The sequence below is a fragment of the Camelus ferus genome, chromosome 25 (genome assembly GCF_009834535.1).
Source record: "Camelus ferus isolate YT-003-E chromosome 25, BCGSAC_Cfer_1.0, whole genome shotgun sequence".
NCBI lineage: Eukaryota > Metazoa > Chordata > Mammalia > Artiodactyla > Camelidae > Camelus > Camelus ferus.
Genome location: NC_045720.1, coordinates 21,789,076 through 21,808,692, shown reverse-complemented (window position 1 = coordinate 21,808,692; position 19,617 = coordinate 21,789,076). Strand labels below are relative to the sequence as shown.

General features: G+C 31.8%; 1 protein-coding gene across 1 annotated transcript in view; it reads right to left on the bottom strand.

Moving 5' to 3' along the window:
* CSMD3 (CUB and Sushi multiple domains 3) overlaps positions 1 to 19,617 on the bottom strand; it is a 1,015,135-nt gene that overhangs the window by 61,357 nt on the left and 934,161 nt on the right. The window contains 6 exon segments of the mRNA XM_032468125.1: positions 4,028 to 4,201; positions 7,976 to 8,170; positions 9,266 to 9,451; positions 12,049 to 12,237; positions 14,528 to 14,674; positions 15,052 to 15,240. Coding sequence (XP_032324016.1) covers positions 4,028 to 4,201; positions 7,976 to 8,170; positions 9,266 to 9,451; positions 12,049 to 12,237; positions 14,528 to 14,674; positions 15,052 to 15,240 — 1,080 coding nt within the window.

The following is a 19,617-nucleotide window of genomic DNA, read 5'->3' as shown; positions in this document are numbered from 1 at the left end:
TGAAGAGAAAAAAGCCAAAATAAGTAGTTGGAAGAATATGTTAAAGACATTTACAGAAATCAAGGAAATAGAAAATAGAAAAAAATAGAGAACATTACTTAAGCTAAATTTTTTTCTGCAAAAATAGGAGAGTTCAAATAAATACAATCAAAAATTAGAGAGGAGAAATTACAACTGATAGCACAGTAATACAAAAAATTGTAAGAAACTACTAGGAACGATTATATACCAACAAATTGGAAAAACTAGAAGAAATGGATGAATTCCTAGAAATATACAATCTTCCAAGATTGAATCATAAAGAAATAGAAAATCTAAACAGGTCAATCACTAGTACACTGATAGAAACAGTAATTAAAAACCTCTCAATAAACAAGAGTCTAGGACCATGTGACTTTACTGGTGAATTTTGTCAAACATTCAAAGAAGGTTTAATAGTTACTGTCAAATTCTTTCAAAAAAATTGAAGACCAGAGAAAGCTTCCAAACTTACTTTATGAGCCAGCATTACCCTGATACCAAAACCGTAGAAGGGTACCACACACACAAAAAGAAAACTAAAGGCCAATATCCCTTATGAATATAGATGCAAAACTCATCAACAAAATATTAGCAAACTGAATTAAACAATACATTAAAAGGATCATACAGCATGATAAAGTAGAACTTTTTTCCAGGGGTGCAAGGATGGCACAACATATGCAAATCAATCAATGTGATACACCGCATTAACAACATGGCCTTAATAAATGAATAAATATATTAACATTACTATGTTTCGGAATTGGAAGACAACATTCTTAGATGTGAATTCTCCCCCAAATGATTCTGATCATAAATCTATCAGGATTTAAAAAGAAAAATTAACAAGCTAATTTTAAAACATGAAACTACAAAGGACATAGAGTATCCAAAGTCATCTTGAAAAAATGGATTTGGAGGACTTACATACAAAATTTTAAGACATTTTAATAAAATCTACTCAATAAAAAGTCCCTATCTGGAAACAAACACCTCTCTGGAAAACAAAAATAAACCTCAACCTTACTTTATAATATATACAACACATTAAAAATAAACAATAGACATAAAGTAAGACCTAAAACTATAAAACTTATAGAAGAAAATAGGAAAGAAAATCTTTGTGACTTATGATTGAGCAAAGGTTTCTTAAACGAACACAGAAAGCAATAAACAGAAAGGGGAATAAAAAAGACAGACTTTACAAAAACTGAAAACTTCAGCTCATTAAGACATCATTAAAAAATGAATAGGCAAGTCATAGCCTGGGAGAAAATATTAAAAAAAAAAGAATATATAAATAACACCTATAAAAAAGGCAATTCAATATAAAAGATATGTCAGCACTTCATGAAGGAAAATTTACATATGGCCAATAAGCTCAAGAATCTGTACTAGACCTGTAGTCATCAAGACAATCCATATTAAAATCCTCTAGGATACCTTTATGCACCCGATGGAATGACTAAAATTAAAGATTGGGTATGCCACATGCTGGAGAAAATGTGAGACAACCAGAACTGTTCCAGAAATTGTACTCCAGAGTATCCAAGACAAATGAAAGCATACATCCACAAAAAGACTTTTACACAAATGTCTACAGCAGTAGCCCAAAACTGGACAGAGTCCATGTGTCCATCAATAGGGGAATGGCTAAAGTTTTTCATATTCATACAATAGCATTCTACTCAGAGATTACAAAAAATTTACAGATACACACAAGAACATGGATAAAAGAGAATGAAAGAAGTTTTACAAGGAAAGAGTAGATAATTTAGGATTCTAGTCATATGATTTTCTAAAACAGGGAGAACTGCCATATGGTAAAAAAATTAGAACAATTATTGTCTTAGTGTGTAGGAGGAGGAGAGCTGCAGACTGACCATAAAGGGTCATGAGGAAACGTTCTGAGGTAATGGTAGTGTTCTTCAGCTATCAACTTATTTGAGATACTCAGGTGTACACATTTGTCAAAACTTATCTAATGGTGTACTTATGATATGTGCATTTCACTATATATAGTCATTTGTCACTATAAAAAAGAAACAAGAACCATGAGCAAATATTGAACTCTAGCTGACATGTATATTGAAATGTTTAGCAAGGTGTACTGAATTCTGCAACTTACTTCAAAATGCACCAAAAAATAAGATGAATTGATGGATTATTAGAGGCATGGAACAATAAATATATATGTGATAGACAAATATGACAATTGTACAATCCTGCTGGTAGGCATATGGGTGTTTACTGTTAAGTCTTCCTATTGAAAAATTCATAACACAATGCTGGGAGTTTGAGAATAAATGTACTATACTTAAAGGGACAATCATAAGCACATCCTAGTGACCATTTGAAGCCAAAGCATCTGGAATTATAAGAATGAATTGTTTGCAATCATGAGAAGAATGACTGGACTACGTGAATTCTTAAGGTCAATTCAAAGCATAAGATTCTAGGATTTGCTTGTTTGAAAACTGCTCTTTCCTCCTACCAACATATTTTTAAGTTTATATTAGATGTCAGTACTATGTCCCATGCAATGAATGTTGCTGTTTTCATAGACCGAGAGGCAATGCCCCATCTTTCCAGAGGACAGAAACAGGATTCTAAGCAGGTGACTAAAACCACCCTCTATATACAATAATCAATAAGTAATACATATAGTATACAAGAACAGTTCATCAGGGCATAGAGTCATAAAATATGGTATTTCAAATTTAGTTTACATATATGTATAAGTAACTAAGTAATCTGTCATTGAAATCAGCATAACCAAACCCAGATTAGAAACCAATAAGAAATATTTTACTTTATTATTTAATCCTATATTAATACACAACGATTAATTTATTTAACATTTTCTTTTTTAGATAATATTCATAGCATATTCCAATAAATACGTGTTCTTTAAAAAAACTATTGTTACTGGGTTTCCAAGTACACTTATCAACAAATATTCCTGAAAAGCGGAAAAAAAGGAGTTTTAACCAAAATCTCTAGGTACACCCTTTTAAGTTTCACATAATGATTGTATCACCATAAATATTTTCAAGCTTATTATCAAAGCAATATGTTTTAAATGGTTAAGATGTAGACTTTTCTGCTAAACATCATATTTTTAAATGGTAAAATTTGAGACAAAAAATTAAAAATTTAGTGATACTATTTATAACGTTCAGTACTTTTAAAATTAGCAAACAAAGATTATGCCCAAAGATTTGTTCCCAATAGACAAGTGAATAATTATTAGAACAATTTTTATTATTACCTAATTTTATTCTTGCTATCAAATCTTGAAATCATTTTAGAGAAAAATAAAGCATAAATCCTCTTAATATTAAAGAAATTATTGAAGCCTCTGAAAAAAGATGTAAAGCATAAATCATAATATGCTTTCAATAATGAAATGAAGGGGGCAAGAAGAAGTAGCTATTCAGTTTCTTTTACTGAAGCTTTTTATAATGAATTTGAAAACATCAAGGAGAAAAAAAAATCCTTTTTGCCTAAAATCAGGTTTGAAAAATAGATATTTAAAAAGTTTAAATAGGAAGTATTATTACACATGTTGAAATCTTAAGGGAGAAAGATATTAAATGTGGAAATTGTTTTTCTTCTTCAGTCATTACCTTAAGCAAATAGGTGAAAGGAGAATTGCCTATGATTTAGAAAATGAATTAACTGCTACAGCAATTAATCCAGCTGACTGTGCAGACATATAATTTTCAGCAATTAGTTTTCACCTTTTATTTTCACCATGCCTGGAAGAAAATGTGTCTCTCCTTAATGACATAAGATTCTCATTTGGAATACTAGTTGATTAACTTTAAGAATTTTCTGCTTAATAGCTTTTCTACCGTGAGACATTTTAAAAATTAAATATTTTCTGGTTTTTTGTATCCTTACTGAATGAATATAAGTTATCATCTCATATTATGGGAAAAGGGCTGCCTCCTTTACAGAGAAGGGAAGAAGTGTTTGGTTAAAATGACTTAAAAATCTGTACCTAGGCATCTGGTTTCAGATCCACTCCAAAGACCTGAGGAAAGGCATTCCCGTACAGCAGAGCCCACAAGCATGAATCCTGAATCACAGGTAAAGATGGCTGTTGAGCCATATGTATTTTGAGTTCCAATCTTATTTCCATTTGGAGGTGTAGGTAGTTCTCCACAGGAAATAACTTGAAAACAATAAAAAGTAAAAATATTTAAAGGCACAGTCAATATGAACTTGGAACAAAACCATGCTTTAAACATTTTGAATTTCTATGATGTGACATACTTACAATTGAAACTGACATTTGTAAAACATGTTTGAATGAGTGTGACAGTGTAGAGAAAATAGATGACATAATTTAAAATTTAAAACCTTCTAAGTGGCAGTGACATGTGATGAAGATATTTTGCCTGCATTTTTTGCTTAGCCAATATGGTCACTCAGCAGGTTGTAGTGGGAAAAAAAATCACAAAATTAAACAAAGGTTAATTCATTAGTTCAGAATCTTTCTGTGACTTATCAGGTGACGCTGGGCAAGTTCTTCGATTCATCTGAGCCAAAGTTTCCTCATTAGCTAAGATTGTAATTATAATTAATTTTTGTTGAGAACTCTACAGTTTAGAAAGCTCTTTATATTCGAAACATCATTTGATTCTTACAAGAACCATTAGATATAATTATATTTCACATTTGTTTTTAGATTTCAAAAAGTTGAAAAACAGAGGTTAACTGATTCTGTAGGTCATTCAGAATCCAGGTCTTATGACTCCATATTTAAAGTTCACAAATGAAGTTTCTTTCTAGAATAAAAACAGTAATAGATAGTGTTTATTGAGTGCTTACTTTGTACCAGACATTATTACTAGTGCTTTAACTTCTGTAATTCTCGAAACAATTCTATGAGGTAGGGGCAGTCATTATCTGAATAGTGTGCACTAGGTTATGAGCACATAAAAGGTAAGTAACTTTAATAAGATTCCATAGCCTGTTAATAGCTAAATTAAAATTTGAACCTAGCTGTCTAACTCCAGAATTGAATATTTAACCACCAGGCTTTATTCTGGCTCCAGCTCAGGTTTTCAGCTCTGCTTTAGGAGGCTATTAGATATACAAGTAGAAAATTTGCAGACTTTAAAAAATTAACATAAAATAGTAATTGTACTGATTGTTTTGAACAAATCCCCCCCAAATCATCCATAGGTAGTTATGATATTCATTTATTAATAAAAATAAATGTATATTATTTTAAAGATGACTAAGTAGAGAACCAGAAGAAATACAATTCTTTCCATTTTTTTCAATGAATTGTGATTCTTAGGTATTTGTCTTCCCTCCATTTTGAACTGTGAGCAGGAAACTGATCTTTTTTTTTCTTTTCAGATTACTTTTATTTTTATTTACTTATTTAAAATTTTTTTATTGAGGTGCAATTGATTTACAATATTAGCTTCAGGTGTACAGCAAAGTGACTCAGTTATACATATATATACATATATTTTTTTCTTTTCAGATTCTTTTCCATTATATATTATTATAAGAAATTGAATATAATTTGCTGTGCTACACAGTTGATCCTTGTTTATTATTTTATATGTAGTAACCTGTGTCTGTTAATCACCAATCCCTAGTTTATCCCTCAGCACTCTTTCCCCTTTGGTAACCATAGTTTGTTTTCTATGTCCGTGAGTCTGTTTTTGATTTGTAGTTAGAATTTGTATCATTTTTTTTTTAGATTCACATATAAGTGATATCATATTATATTTGTCTTTCTCAGTCTGATTTACTTCACTTAATATGATAATCTCCATCTATGTTGTTGCAAATAACACTATTTCGTTCTTTTTATGGCTGAGTAATATTCCATTGTATATATACCATATCTTCTTTTTCCATGCATCTGTTGATGGACATTTGGGTTGTTTCCATGTCTTGGCTATTGTCAATAGTGCTGCTATGAACACTGGGGGATATGTGTTTTCAACTTACAGTTTTATCTGGATATATGCTCAGGAGTGAGGTTGCTGAATCATGTGGTCAGTCAATTTTTAGTTTTTAAGGAACCTCCATAGTGGCTGCACCAATTTACATTCCCACCAACAGTGCAGGAGGGTTCCTTTTTCTCCACACCCTCTCCAGCATTTATTATTTGTAGATCCTTTAATGATGGCCATTCTGACTGGTGTGAGGTGATACCTCACTGTAGTTTTGATTTGATTTTCTCTAATAATTAGCGATATTGAGCATCTTTTCATGTACCTGTTGGCCATCTGTATGTCATCTTTGGAGAAATGTCTGTTTAGGTCTTCTGCTCATTTTTTGATTGGGTTGTTTATTTTTTGATATTAAGCTGTATGAGCTGTTTGTAAATTTGGAAATTAGTCCCTTGTCAGTCATGTCATTTGCAAATATTTTCTCCCATTCTGTAGGTTGTTACTTTGTTTCATTTATGGTTTCCTTTGCTGTGCAAGGAATCTGATCTTACGTTTTACATAAACCCTTCTACACAGTAAAGAATTGAGCACTAAGCAACCAGACAAATATTTTTCCATGTCTGATTAAATTAATATTTCTGTTGTATATAAGTTTTTCCTAGCTCCTTGAAATACCTTTATCTCATCTGCCTTTTTAACAAAATTATAATGGAAGAACAACAAAGCTTGAGGAAAGAAAAGATCCTGGGTGAAAAAGTGAAAGAATAAGGCAAAAATTTGAAGTATATATGCCATATTTTTAGAATACGTAATGTAATTTAGATATATATTTTGAGATTTTAATTCATCAATATGATTATCTTATAAAAATGGCAACTCCAAAACCTATGCTTAGAGATTAAGAAAATAAATTGCAAAACAGAGCATTCATAAGTAAAATACTACTAGGTACTTGTGTACTTGTTACATATAGGCAGTTGTCTGCTATGTTAAACTTTTTAATTATCATAATCTTATTTATACTTCTGATTTTTTATTAGTTTACTTATAAATTATAAGTATCTATACCATAAATGCCATAGAGTTGTGTTTAACATGAAATAAAAGGATGTATTTTCAGCCTATCTTATTTCCAGGCACAAAGTAAACCCTCAATAAAGCAGTAAAGGAAGTTCAAAGGGAATTCAAGATATTTTACCTGATTGTCTTACGTTCAATTAGCTTATCTATATTAGACACTGGCCATTTATAATATAATAATGCCTGGGGGTGGGGGAGGAAAACAGAACAGTGGTAGAGCGCATGCTTAGCATGCGTGAGGTCCTGGGTTCAATCTCCAGTATCTCCACCAAAAAAAAAAAAGAAGAAGAAGAAAGAAAAAAAAAAGAGATTGCAATGATTAAAATGTTCAATTTGATTCAGTAAGTAGTTATTGAGCTGCTGCTGTGAATCAGGTTCCAGCTGATATTTTCAACATGTCACACCATTAAATCTTCATAATAACTATGAGATAGGTATTATTGTAATTTTCTAGCTTAAGAAATGGGATCAGAGAGAATAAACACCATATAACATCAAAAGACAGAGGCCGTAATTAGATTCCTTGGTTTGAAACTCAATTCTCCACCATAAGTCACTGTAGGCTCTGTGACTTACGTAATATGATTAGATCTTGGGCTCAGTTTCCCTTTTGATAAAATGAATGTAATAACATTCACTGATTTATAGCATGGGAACTAAAGAATAAATGAAATAATACATGGCAAGGGCTAAAAGCAGTGCCTAGTTGTTTTAGTAAATGATGGACCTAGAATCTAAGCATAGGATTTCTGACTCCAAAGCCCATGCTTCTTTATTTTAACAAGCATTTACAAATACAAAAAAACAGTTATAAAATTTTAACATGACTTTAATAATGATCTTTTAAATAATATTACTTCATTATTGCTCTAGTGTGTTTGGGAAAAGTGATCAAGTTATTCAGTCACCAAGGATTATGAAATAAGCTTAGCAGAGCATATACCTACTTTGGCAGTATGGTCTTTCATTCCTCCAACTCCAGGTACCATTAGGAAGACATTCAATGGAAGCAGGACCTAGTCCATGGTAACCAGGGTCACAGCTGAAAACAACCTTGGTTTTGTATTCATAATGGGAGCCATTCACAATTCTCCATCTTCCGTGTTCCAAAGTAAAGGAGTTGATGCTTGGGCATGTAGCAACTATACACAAACCAAGAAAATAAATGATAATAGGTCAGTCATATCTGTTATACCTCTCAACTATTTCTCATGTCTACTGCATCCTTAGTTCACCACTTCCTTAGTTCCTTCACTATTGTGCAAATTTTTTTTTCATGCTAATCTTTTCCATTCCCTCAGCTCTATGATACTGTTGGTTGCTCCTTGAACACGTCATGTTATTTCACACTTGGAAGTCTGTACATATTATTCCATCTACCTAGAATCCATATTACTGAATTACCTCTACTCCCTTATTTCCTTGCTTTTTTTTAGATTATCATATCTAAGTTTATTCTTTACTACATGAGGTATATTTCAGTGATGAATCATTCCAGTAATATTAGTTTTTTTAAATTGTTTCATTTGCTTGAAGCTGATTTAAAAGTATTCTTTCCTCTTTTTACCCAGCTTTATTGAGTGATGATTGACAGGATGTGGAAAAGAGGGAATCCTTGCACAAGTTGTGAATGTAAACTGGTAGAGCCATTATGGAATGTACACATTCAGCAGTATGGAGGTTCCTCAAAAAAATCAGAATTATTTTCTATAACCATTATATAGTATTCATTTACCTATTAAGGTATTAATGACAGGCATTTAATGACTATTAAAGAAATAGTCTAAATGTAAGTAACATGAAGAATTCTGACAAAAGTTAGTATTATGGATCATCTCAGCAGCATCATTTCTGTTTATAAAAACCAGAGCTGAACATATTGAAATACTATTTTATTAATGCAACCTTTAATTTTTTTCCCAAAGGCCTGTGTCTTGAAAACACATGTTGATTGATGAATGACTTTTTCCAAAATAAATAAAGCTTTGTTATGTAAAATGAAATGTCACTTTATATATTTGACATAAATATTCTGGAGCTTCTGAAAATGAATCAAAAGTCCTTATACTGTCTTCCAGTTCTTTATAGAACAAGACAACCTAACCTACTTTAAATTCCTTCTTAGACATCACACTTCATTTCAGAGATTAGCTATAAAATTTGAATATACATACAATTTCAAACCATATAAGATGCCAGTAGAAACACAAGTGGTAAAATTTCCTTAACATACATACCAACACAGCGAGGGGTCTTGTTATGATTGCTCCAAGTTCCATCTGATTGACATACAGCAGTGGTAAGTTCCTTAGATGACAATCGATATCCATCATTACAAAAATAGGTAACTCGAGTTCCTACCAAATAGTCTGTTGTGAGTATTCCTCCATTTGTTGGAGCTTTAGGAATCCCACAGGAAATTGCTGAAATAATAATATACACAAAAAAACAAGGAAAGAGAAAAATAATTTATTAGATAAGTCTCTTAAATTGTAAAGCATATAAAACTATTTGGAATTTTATTAATTTCTCTGAAACAATTTCAGAACACCTCTCCAAAAAGCTTTTCTGAACTACAACTTCCTGAATCATTTATTTCGAACTCTCATTGAACGTATTTTTAAATTGGTGAATCCATTGAATCCATACATTATTAGCACTATATTTCTTGGTTTCTTACTTAGTTTCTTATTGGCATGTGCATGGTTAATCAGAATGCATACAGATGATATAAAGAATGCAAGTTAGGTAAATACAGAGTGGATTAGTGCTAACTCATGTCTGAACCACCATCCAGCAAATTCAGTCAACTGAATTTGATAGTTATTAAAGATTATGAAGTTGGTGGTAACCAATACTCATCAGGACTTTGGCCAGGAATGAAACGAACAGATTTATTTTACCTGAAAGCTGGATATTACTTTGTCTTAGGCCCAGCCAAACTCTATGAGCTTGGGCACCAACCATGAATATCATGTGTATGGATATATTTAATAAATTTTGGGCCAGGACTTATTGTCTTAAAACCTAGTTTGGATCTTCCTGCATTTCATTGACATGTCTTAGATATTTTGGGTTTTATCTACAATAAATCTGATTTACATAAAAATTAGTTTTACCATAATGTGATAATTACAGTAAAAATATATATTTACATAATTTATTATATATATTTTCACATCTTATGAGTTAAAATGTCTATAAGGAAATCTCATAAGATCAACTGTTTCCAATCTTTGCTCTACAAGGACAAACTTTTGTACCCCAAAAAGAAAAAAAAAATACTCTTTTAAAGAATACATGTGGTTGGCAGCAAAACCCTAATTAAATTGAGATTATTTGTATCTTTTATATCATATTCAGTGTAAATATTTATACATATCTCTGCAGAAAGATAATATATTTGAATGTGGGTGCATCCTTAGAACCAGTTGGAGTTATTATGTAACATTTGGTATATGTACTGTATATATATGTACCTCAAAAAAATCAGAAAAGTTCTAAATTCTGAAATATCTAGTTTTATTGGTTTCATGTAAGAGATTCTGGATTTGTAGCTATATTTTTCTCATATAAAAAGAAGTAACAGGAAGCCGTAAATTTAGTCTGAGTATTTACAAAAGCTGTATTCTATTTACTTTTCTCCTAATTTAACCTAAAATCGTTTCTACTTCTCTTATAAAACCTACCATTTAGGTATTTAATTTTAATTAATCCATGCAAATTGACTATAAAGTGAAAAAAATCTTAGTGAAAGCCATATGAAATTCTCAAAACTGAATGGCAGACTCCTTACTGGTGAGTAGTTTGATCTTTTGTAATTTGATAACTTGCAAATTATAAACAGAAAAGCAGTAATATAGACTTAATAAATTATATAAGCAATCTCATATAATTATGTTATCATCCATGCTATCTAATTATAGACCTCTAAAAAGCAGATATAAATGGTCCCCTGATATCTGTTAAAACAATGTTTGTATTTCCACCTAGGGCTTCTGGGAATTTTAATTTGTAATAAACTTTCTTCCCAATGAAGCTCTACCAAAGATCATGTATTTACTCACTTCTTAAAAATTAACTATACCTTCTTGGGATAGTATAGGTTAAACTTGGAGCAAAGTAAAAATAAAATTTAGTCTAAATAGTATAGAGTTCATAGATGTGGTTAGTATGACTATATTTGAGAACTAAAAAAGGAAACATAATAAAGTGATAGGACAAAGTTGCCTCTACATAGCTTACAATTTAACTTCTCAGCCAAAAAAAAGGAAAACAGAGTTCAGAAGAACCCCCATCACTGGGTGGATGTCAGAGGCTTCTCTGCAGAATTTTCAAACAAGCACAAATTAAAAGTAAGGAAAGGAATACAGCGTGACCGTTTCTATACTATTCCTAGCCGAGAAACTCTAGTACTTTTTAAAAACAATAATTTGTCCAAAGCTCTGAAATATGCCATTAGTTGATTTGTCATTCTTTTGCTATAGCAGGATATAAAGCTCAGATAGTGCTTGATTTTTAACAAAATAAAATGAAACTAAAAGACATCTCTATTATAGAGTTAGCTGAACAGTGAAGCAAAAATAATGTAATTGGCTATATTTTCCTCTTTTGAATTTGTTGCTCTGCGAGCACATGTTTGCATACATGGAGTGAAAGCCTTCAGTGAACTTGTTCACTCTTGTCCTCTTTTCTCTTTGCAGACTTCACACTAACACCAACTCCAGTTCTGGGTCATTCATTTTCTGACAGCAAACGGTAAATGTATGAGTAAAGTACATACATAAGTGGATAGAGTAAAGGCATAAATCACATAACCAAATGAACAATTATAAGACAATGTGTCTCATTCTCCTCAAATTTATCATTCTGTGTTTTTAAGCCTTATTTTCCTTATAGGGGTCCATAATACGCTTCTGAATATTTGTATTTTTGGAAGTTTCAGCAATCCAAATGAAAAAGTTAAATAGGCTTAATCTGTGATTAATGTGCTTATCTACTTTTGGTTAATATACTTCACCTTGACAAGCTGGGACTGGTGCATCCCATGCATGATACCCGTAGGAAGACTTTCTGCACACAGCACTGCTTTTCCCAACGAGTCGGAATCCTCGATCACAGGCCCAGCGGACCACACTATTAAGCTGTCCACCTGTCTGACTGATGATGTATCCATGAGGTGGGGATTCTGGTGTACTACAGTAGAAAGCTTTTTAAAAGAAAAAAAAATTACTGTATAGTTAATGAATCAGAAACTCTTTACAATCTAGAGTTATAAAAACCTAAAAGTAAATACTAGTTCTTAAAAATATGTCAATTGCCATCTATGTGAATTTTACTTCATATGGACATCACATTATTTTCCATCCTCCTGACAACCAATTGAGATAACTTTTAGGAGACATAACTATTTCTAGGCTTTCTTCTAATTCTTGTTGTCACTGAAGATATCCCCTGAATTGAAATACATCACACTTTCTTAAAACCCTGGAGGTACAAAAGCCCTCCAAATACTTCATTGAAATTTGGAAATGATATTTTCTGTCATTTAAAGGGCCTAAATGCCACAGCTTTGGTAGCAATATTTTAGAGTATGTTGTTTACACGTCACTTTGAAATTATCTCCAGACACCTATGTCATGTCAGGCCATGCATTTCATTTTGGTGGATGTCTAAAATAGACCCTCCACATTCCACAATCCTCTCTTCTAGTTTATTAAAGAGTTTCCATGCTGTCGAGAGTGCTTACATATGGTGATAAAAAATGCCGATAAAATAAAACTTTTTTCATCTCCTGAAGTCTGAAATGTCAAAAGATAATGTCAAATGGCTTTTTCATATATATATACTTTTGAGCCTATTCAGCCTGGCAGGCTCCATTTACCCTTTGAAACTTCAATGTATTCATGTGAGAAAAGTGAGACTTTAGGGGTAAATAGTAAGAAATAGATTGGACTTAGAATGTATATGTCATAACTTGTCATTTTCTAAAGGAAAAATGTATATTCGATATGTCAAGTTGCTCTTGGGGCTAAAAATGATGTTTTCATTATATTTATATCCAACTCTGTCATGAATATCAACATAAATAAGGATTAATCTTTAATATAGAAAATCTAATGCTAATAATTACTGGATTTGAATGGTTCCCCTTTAAGTTAATATTATCATCATCAAAAATACAATTCAGCTTATTAATATAGTCTTTAGGCACAACTTTAATAAAACATTTATATTGTTCATGGAATAGAAACAGATTCAAATATGAAAAATCTTAAGAATGACTTGGGCATATATTTCAATTTTTAAGCATTTCTCCTATGCATGCCTAATAACATTTTTAAATTTAATAGAATACTTATTATAGGATAAAACTTGTATACATGTTATAATATAGTGTCAGTGACAAGTTACTTCTAATATGTAAAGGACAAACTGTTGATAAAGTCAAACTATCATCTTATAATTTTAAAATCAAAACAGACAAAATTGTTTTATTTGTATATTACATACACATGCAAATTTATATCAAGGAGCAAAATTTGAGAGTATTTTTACACCTGGAATTCAAAATTTATTTACGTTTATGTCTACAATTGTGTCAGAATTATTTATAAAATATTTAAGGAAGTAATTTTAGTAGAACTAACTAGCAATGACCCATGGTTTCAGGAGTCATGGTCTGAACACTGTACAGAAAGAGATGGCTGATTGGTTCTGAAGTATTCTGTTACTGAGCATATACCCATGGCTTCTGACGTGATTTAAGAAGGCAATGAAGAAAAAAAAAATATAACTGTCACATCATGGAAAACCATGTACACTTACTCAACAAGAAAATTATTCACTCAGTATCAGCAGACCTTATAAACAGGAAGTCATACAGAAAAAGCTATTTCATCTTGATGTTAAAAAGGATTTTCAGCCCACATGTTTCTGAACATTACTCAGTGAAAAGCAATGATGACAAAGCAACTATTTTTTTTCAAAATGAAAAGTTTTTAAATGAGATTTTCATCATTTGCTCTTTCAATATTTAATATATTTTAGCAACTATCATAATAGGTGGGCAAGAATGAAAACAAATTTTACCATTGTATGTTTATCTTTTGTTTATACTTATCATTTAAAGGAGTTATAATAAGTAGATTATATGTACATACACAACTGAGCAAAGCTATTTACATTTTGTGAGAGTTCAAGGGAAACACCTATTGGGGAAAAAGCATTAAAATATCATAGTTTAATTTGTAATTAACTTACATAAGTCATAAATATCTTCAGTGCTTTTAATCATTTCAAAAATCATATGAATGATAAAATATTATCATTACAATGAGGAAACTGAGGCAAAGAGATGCTACATAAATTGTGCAAGAAACATCAGCGAAGGAATTTAAATTCATGTCTAACCAAATAGTGTCTGTGTTTGTGCCCTTTAATCACAGTCGTACGAGGATGCAGGTGAGATCTGTACTCAAGTTGTAAGTATCACATACCTATATATCTTATCCGGAAGCCTTTTTTGTTATTGCCATGATCTGCTGACCACTGAAGAAATACTTCATGACCGTTGCTTGTTATATTGAAAGCAGATGAATAATCCCCACTGAGGGAAATGAGCACTGGACTTTGAATATTTGGTCCTTTAGAAAGAAAATAATACAATTTAGATATAACTGAACAATTTATCTTTAGTATTTTATATTTTTAGCATAGTACTGAATATGGTGAAACAGATCCAGAAACAATCTGCTTCAACAATAACTTAAAACATAATGTAAAATGTTTGTTTTAAACATTTTAATTTCATAGCTAAAACAGCTACAATTTATAAAGTAACAATCAAACTAACTACAATTTTCATATGATATATAGGTAAATTTGATGTTGATATTTCTAAAAATACTCATAAGATAAAATAAAATCATTTAAACAGTTGTTTATAATGAAGATCTTAATGTATAATTACAGAATCTGAATTGAATTTGATGAATATCTAGTAAATATAACCCATGGTTACCATCATACACCTGAAGAACATCAAATTCTTTTTCTGTCTGGAAGAATTCTACAAACATGCTGATATTATATCCTTTTTCCACTGAAATGCTCCAGGCACACATTTGAAGATTTGGGTAACTGTCAGGATATCCAGGGCTCAGTATGACTCCCGTAGAATCCAGGCGTAATTCATTGGCAGGACACAGTACTGCCAAGAAAATATCATTAGATAATGTTAGTGTTTTATACCTAAGTGAAAACTGCATTTTAAATTCTGTGAATTCTGCTTTCTGTTGAATAACAATCAAGGAGACAAGACCTTGGACTATGTGTATAAGAAGACAAGTTGTATAATAATTCTGCAGTTCCAAAAATGAAGGAATGACCTAAAATTATATAGTATTAATTTCCTTGTATTATTACATGGAAGATACATTAATTTTCTGGACAATAAGTTTATAATTAAAAGATAAGGCTCTCCTATTCTTCTATTTCCTTATAGTATTTCCCTACCTTCTTTCATCTTCTTAAATCCTCTTCCATCTGCCTCTGTTGTCTCTGTCAATACCCTGTCCTTTTCCTTCCTTAATTTTCCTTCCATCTTCAAACTCACTGAGGTATGTGAGGACAGACAGGAACTTCCCTGTCTCAGAGTATTCATTCCAGGCAAAGCCACTTCTTATCTCAGGAATATGCTTAAGCCATGAAGATTTAACACAATTTGGGGTCACCAGTTACCTTTCAGTTCTTCATGCTGTTGCCAGACCATAAATGTGAGACAAAGCACAAGTTCTTCTTCTTACTTAATAACAACATCTCTGCTATATATCCTGAGTATGTGTGTGTGTGTGTGTGTCACCAAAGCATAGTAAACTACTTTAATTGTCCTCAATAGCATTATGCATTGGACCAAATAACACAAACATCTACTTAAATTTGCATTTGAAATGAGAATGTAATCAAGATGATGAAATCCTTATCACTCAAATGATGCCTTTTTTTGCTTTTTTTTTTTTTTTTCTTAAGAATTTGAGCTTCTATGATTTGGGAAGAGTATTGGAATTGCTCAATATAGCCACTGTAGCCACTACAGAAAAATGTCCTATGCACATCGTAGCTTTTAAAACAGCATGGACCAATTTTTGAGTGTTATTATGGGGGATATCTAAGCACCTGAAGTGAAGGGTAGACAAGATACCTTTTGAAGGTTTGGTGAATTGGAAATACATCTCATGCCATTTCCTAATCCAATTACTATGCATCGAATTTTACCTTGGAGTCAGAGTGTTGTCTCTCAGAATAATTAGATCACTATCTTAAATAGAATCTTTGTTTTTCAATGTTTGCTCGACTAAACTAGGCTTGGAAACACCAAATACAGTTGCTGGAATACAGATGAATAGATGAAGGATTTATATATTTGTTACTTTCTGGGTGCAAGGACATGAAATATTTTGAGTTATAAAGTCTTCAAGAAGTGTAGGGATGGAAAAGACTAAATGAAATGGTGAATTATGGCAACATATGACTGCTCTTCAATCAAGTTAATAACTTGAAATAACTTCAAAATAAAATCTGCCATGACTTAACATACAGATATTTGAATTTGGACTATAGAATATACTGTAGCTAAATTAAAAGCTCGATTTTTTTCCCTTTACATCTATTTCTCTATTTCAATCTGAGATGTTTGCTTCTCAGATGTAATTTTAAGATTTGAAAAAAATAATTGAGTAAATTTGTTAGGTCATTCTCAGTCTAAAAAGGGAAACCTGATGTTTGTTTTTCACAAAATGAAAAGTATGTAAAACAAACAAACAAACTTGGAGATTAGAAATGGAATGGAAAACTTGAATCAGAGATGAAGAACATTAGTAAATAGATAGCTATGGCATATTGAAACAAAAGACACATATAATCTTATGACAAGTTGAAGTAAGCTTTAAGAAAGGGCTTATTTAATGTGAGCCCAGCTCTTTAATACTTCTGAAATACTTAGCTAAGAAGTAACTGGGTTCCTGAGCACGTTTCTCCCTCACCAAAAACCACCCAGCACCTTCCCAGCTTGACACAAGCCCTCCAAGTTCAGCCCTTGCCTACCTCTCCTGCTTCGTTTTCTGCTGTTCCTCCTCTGAAACAGAATGCTCCAAATATACTGGATGACCTATAACTTTCTGAACTCAGCACACCTGTTAGTGCTTCTGTTTCAAACGTCCTTCTCTTGTCTGCTGCATTTGAAATGTTAGTGCATTTCAAGGCCCAGATCAAGTGTCTCATCCTCTGTGAAACACTTCCTGAACCTCTCCTTCCTCAACCCAAGCAGAATTGTAGTTTTCTTTCTTGGTGCCTCTGTATTGTATGCCTATATGATTGCAGTTAGCAATTTTATGGCTATTATTTCCTCGTTTTTTGTGTTTCTTCTTAGGCTATTGTTAACAACAACAACAAAAGTGCCATATCTTATTGGCCTTGATGTTTTTAACTGAACAAATATCCCATATTACTTTTGAAAAATTGGTATGATTCAATATAATTTACTGTAAATACACAAATTAACCTATTCTCAAACTAACCAACAATAAGACAATCATCAAGAATGAGAGTAAATATTCATTGTCACTATACGTTAGACACTAGTAAGCACCTTTCATGCATTATATTACTTGCCACTACAACTTTAAGAAGTGTGTAAAATTTGTATCCCCATGATACATACAAAACTTTGAAGTGTCACAGATTCAGCTGGATGGATCCCATGTTTTTAACCATCAAATGTAATCACCCATTACATTTAATTTATATCAAACCCTTTGAAGGCACCATATTTAGTACTGCTTTACATGTTTAAAGTATGATGTAAATAACTAAAGAGGATCCAGGAAAGAATAACAAAAATAATGTAGCCCCTATTAGGAAATTAAAAAAAAAATCAAATAATTTAAAATAGACTAAAAACAGTGAATTCCAACAAATTCAGTTCCAACAGATTCCAAATAAATGACTAATTTTTAGCAAGCTTGTGAATTAACCCAAAAATTATAAGTCAGCTTTTTAGCTCAAATGCCTAGTCAATTAATTAATATAGTAACTCTGCATAGACTCATTCTGAGGGATGAGTTATTAACTTTTAGCTACTGCCTGAAGTGTTATCATGAAACAAAAATTTATCTTTTTTGTATTCTCTACAGCAGACAGAATAAGAAGAGACACGTTTACTAAATCTATAGGGAATTATGCTTTTAGGAATAAGATATTGAAAGTTTGACAGATGAGGGACTCTGAAATAACTAGGTTAGCAGGATTGCTTTGTTTGGTTTGGTTTAATTAAAATAATATTGAATTGGGATCCAGATATAAGAAAAGAAGAGCTGCCCTCCAAGAGCTCACAACGTAATGCGTGTATTGGGTCAAGGAAGAAATCCTGATATGTAATTGCTTGTTCATACCTTCCCGTGTCTGCCCAAGTTATTTTCCCATGCTTGATTTCCCCAAAGACTCAGACTCTATCGTCTCCATTTACATATCTAAAGATCTAAATGTAAATGCTAAATAATCCTAAAAAGTCTAAAGAGTAGCCTTGTATGAAGGAGAAAGCTGAATGAATGACATTTTAATATCAAGAATATAGGTAATAGACTTCAGAATACCCAACAACTTTAAAATGACCTATAAAATGCCTCTTAGAGCAACAGAAATTCTCACATTTGGCTGGTTTATACCTCCAGACACATCTTTCTTTTTGATATTGTAAAAGCCCATTATGAAAATCCTTTCATCTTCTTGAAAGGATTCAAATGAGGTAGAAAAACCAAATGTTAATTCCTACTTACAGCATGTTTGTAATAATAGAGAATTGTTGTTTTGGGCTCATTATAACAATTAAGATACTGCACAGAAAATAGATGGCTATTTCTCAGGAATAAACTCCAATGAAGGAAATAATCCAAGAAAATCTGGGGAGGGATAATTAAGTTCAATTTAACTTTATTCAAATTAACCAATATCTATAATTAGTTACTATGTGTTAGGCACTGTTATGGGCCCTAGGAGCTACATAAATGAATAATACATGATTCCTGAACATCAAAATCCCAGCACATCATTCAAGGTCCATCAAGGTCCATCATGGCCCTTGTAACATAGTGAATTCCTTGAAATTCAGACTTCACTTTCATTTCTGTATCTTTGCATATTCATCTGTCACTTGGACCACCCTTTTTCTACCTTAATTGTACCAAAGGTAGGTCTCACTTGTCATTTGGAACCCATATCTCAGGGAGCAATGCCTTCGACAAGATTCCCTGTTCCATAAACAGTTTAAAATTATATGCTTCTACTGTCCCCTGGCCTAATTCCTAAATACTGTATTGCCACAATCTGTATGGCTGTCATACCCTCTATATCATGTTGCCTCCACAGTAGGGACCATTTATAACTTTTTTGTTTATTTTTTCCTCACATTTTCATTCTTAACAGGTGCTCAATAAAGTTTAATGATTCTAGTGATTAGAATAGAAACTATTTGCGATGAACATTGGAACATTTGTTTAAAGTGATTTCTCTTGCTTTCTACCTCCATTCCCAC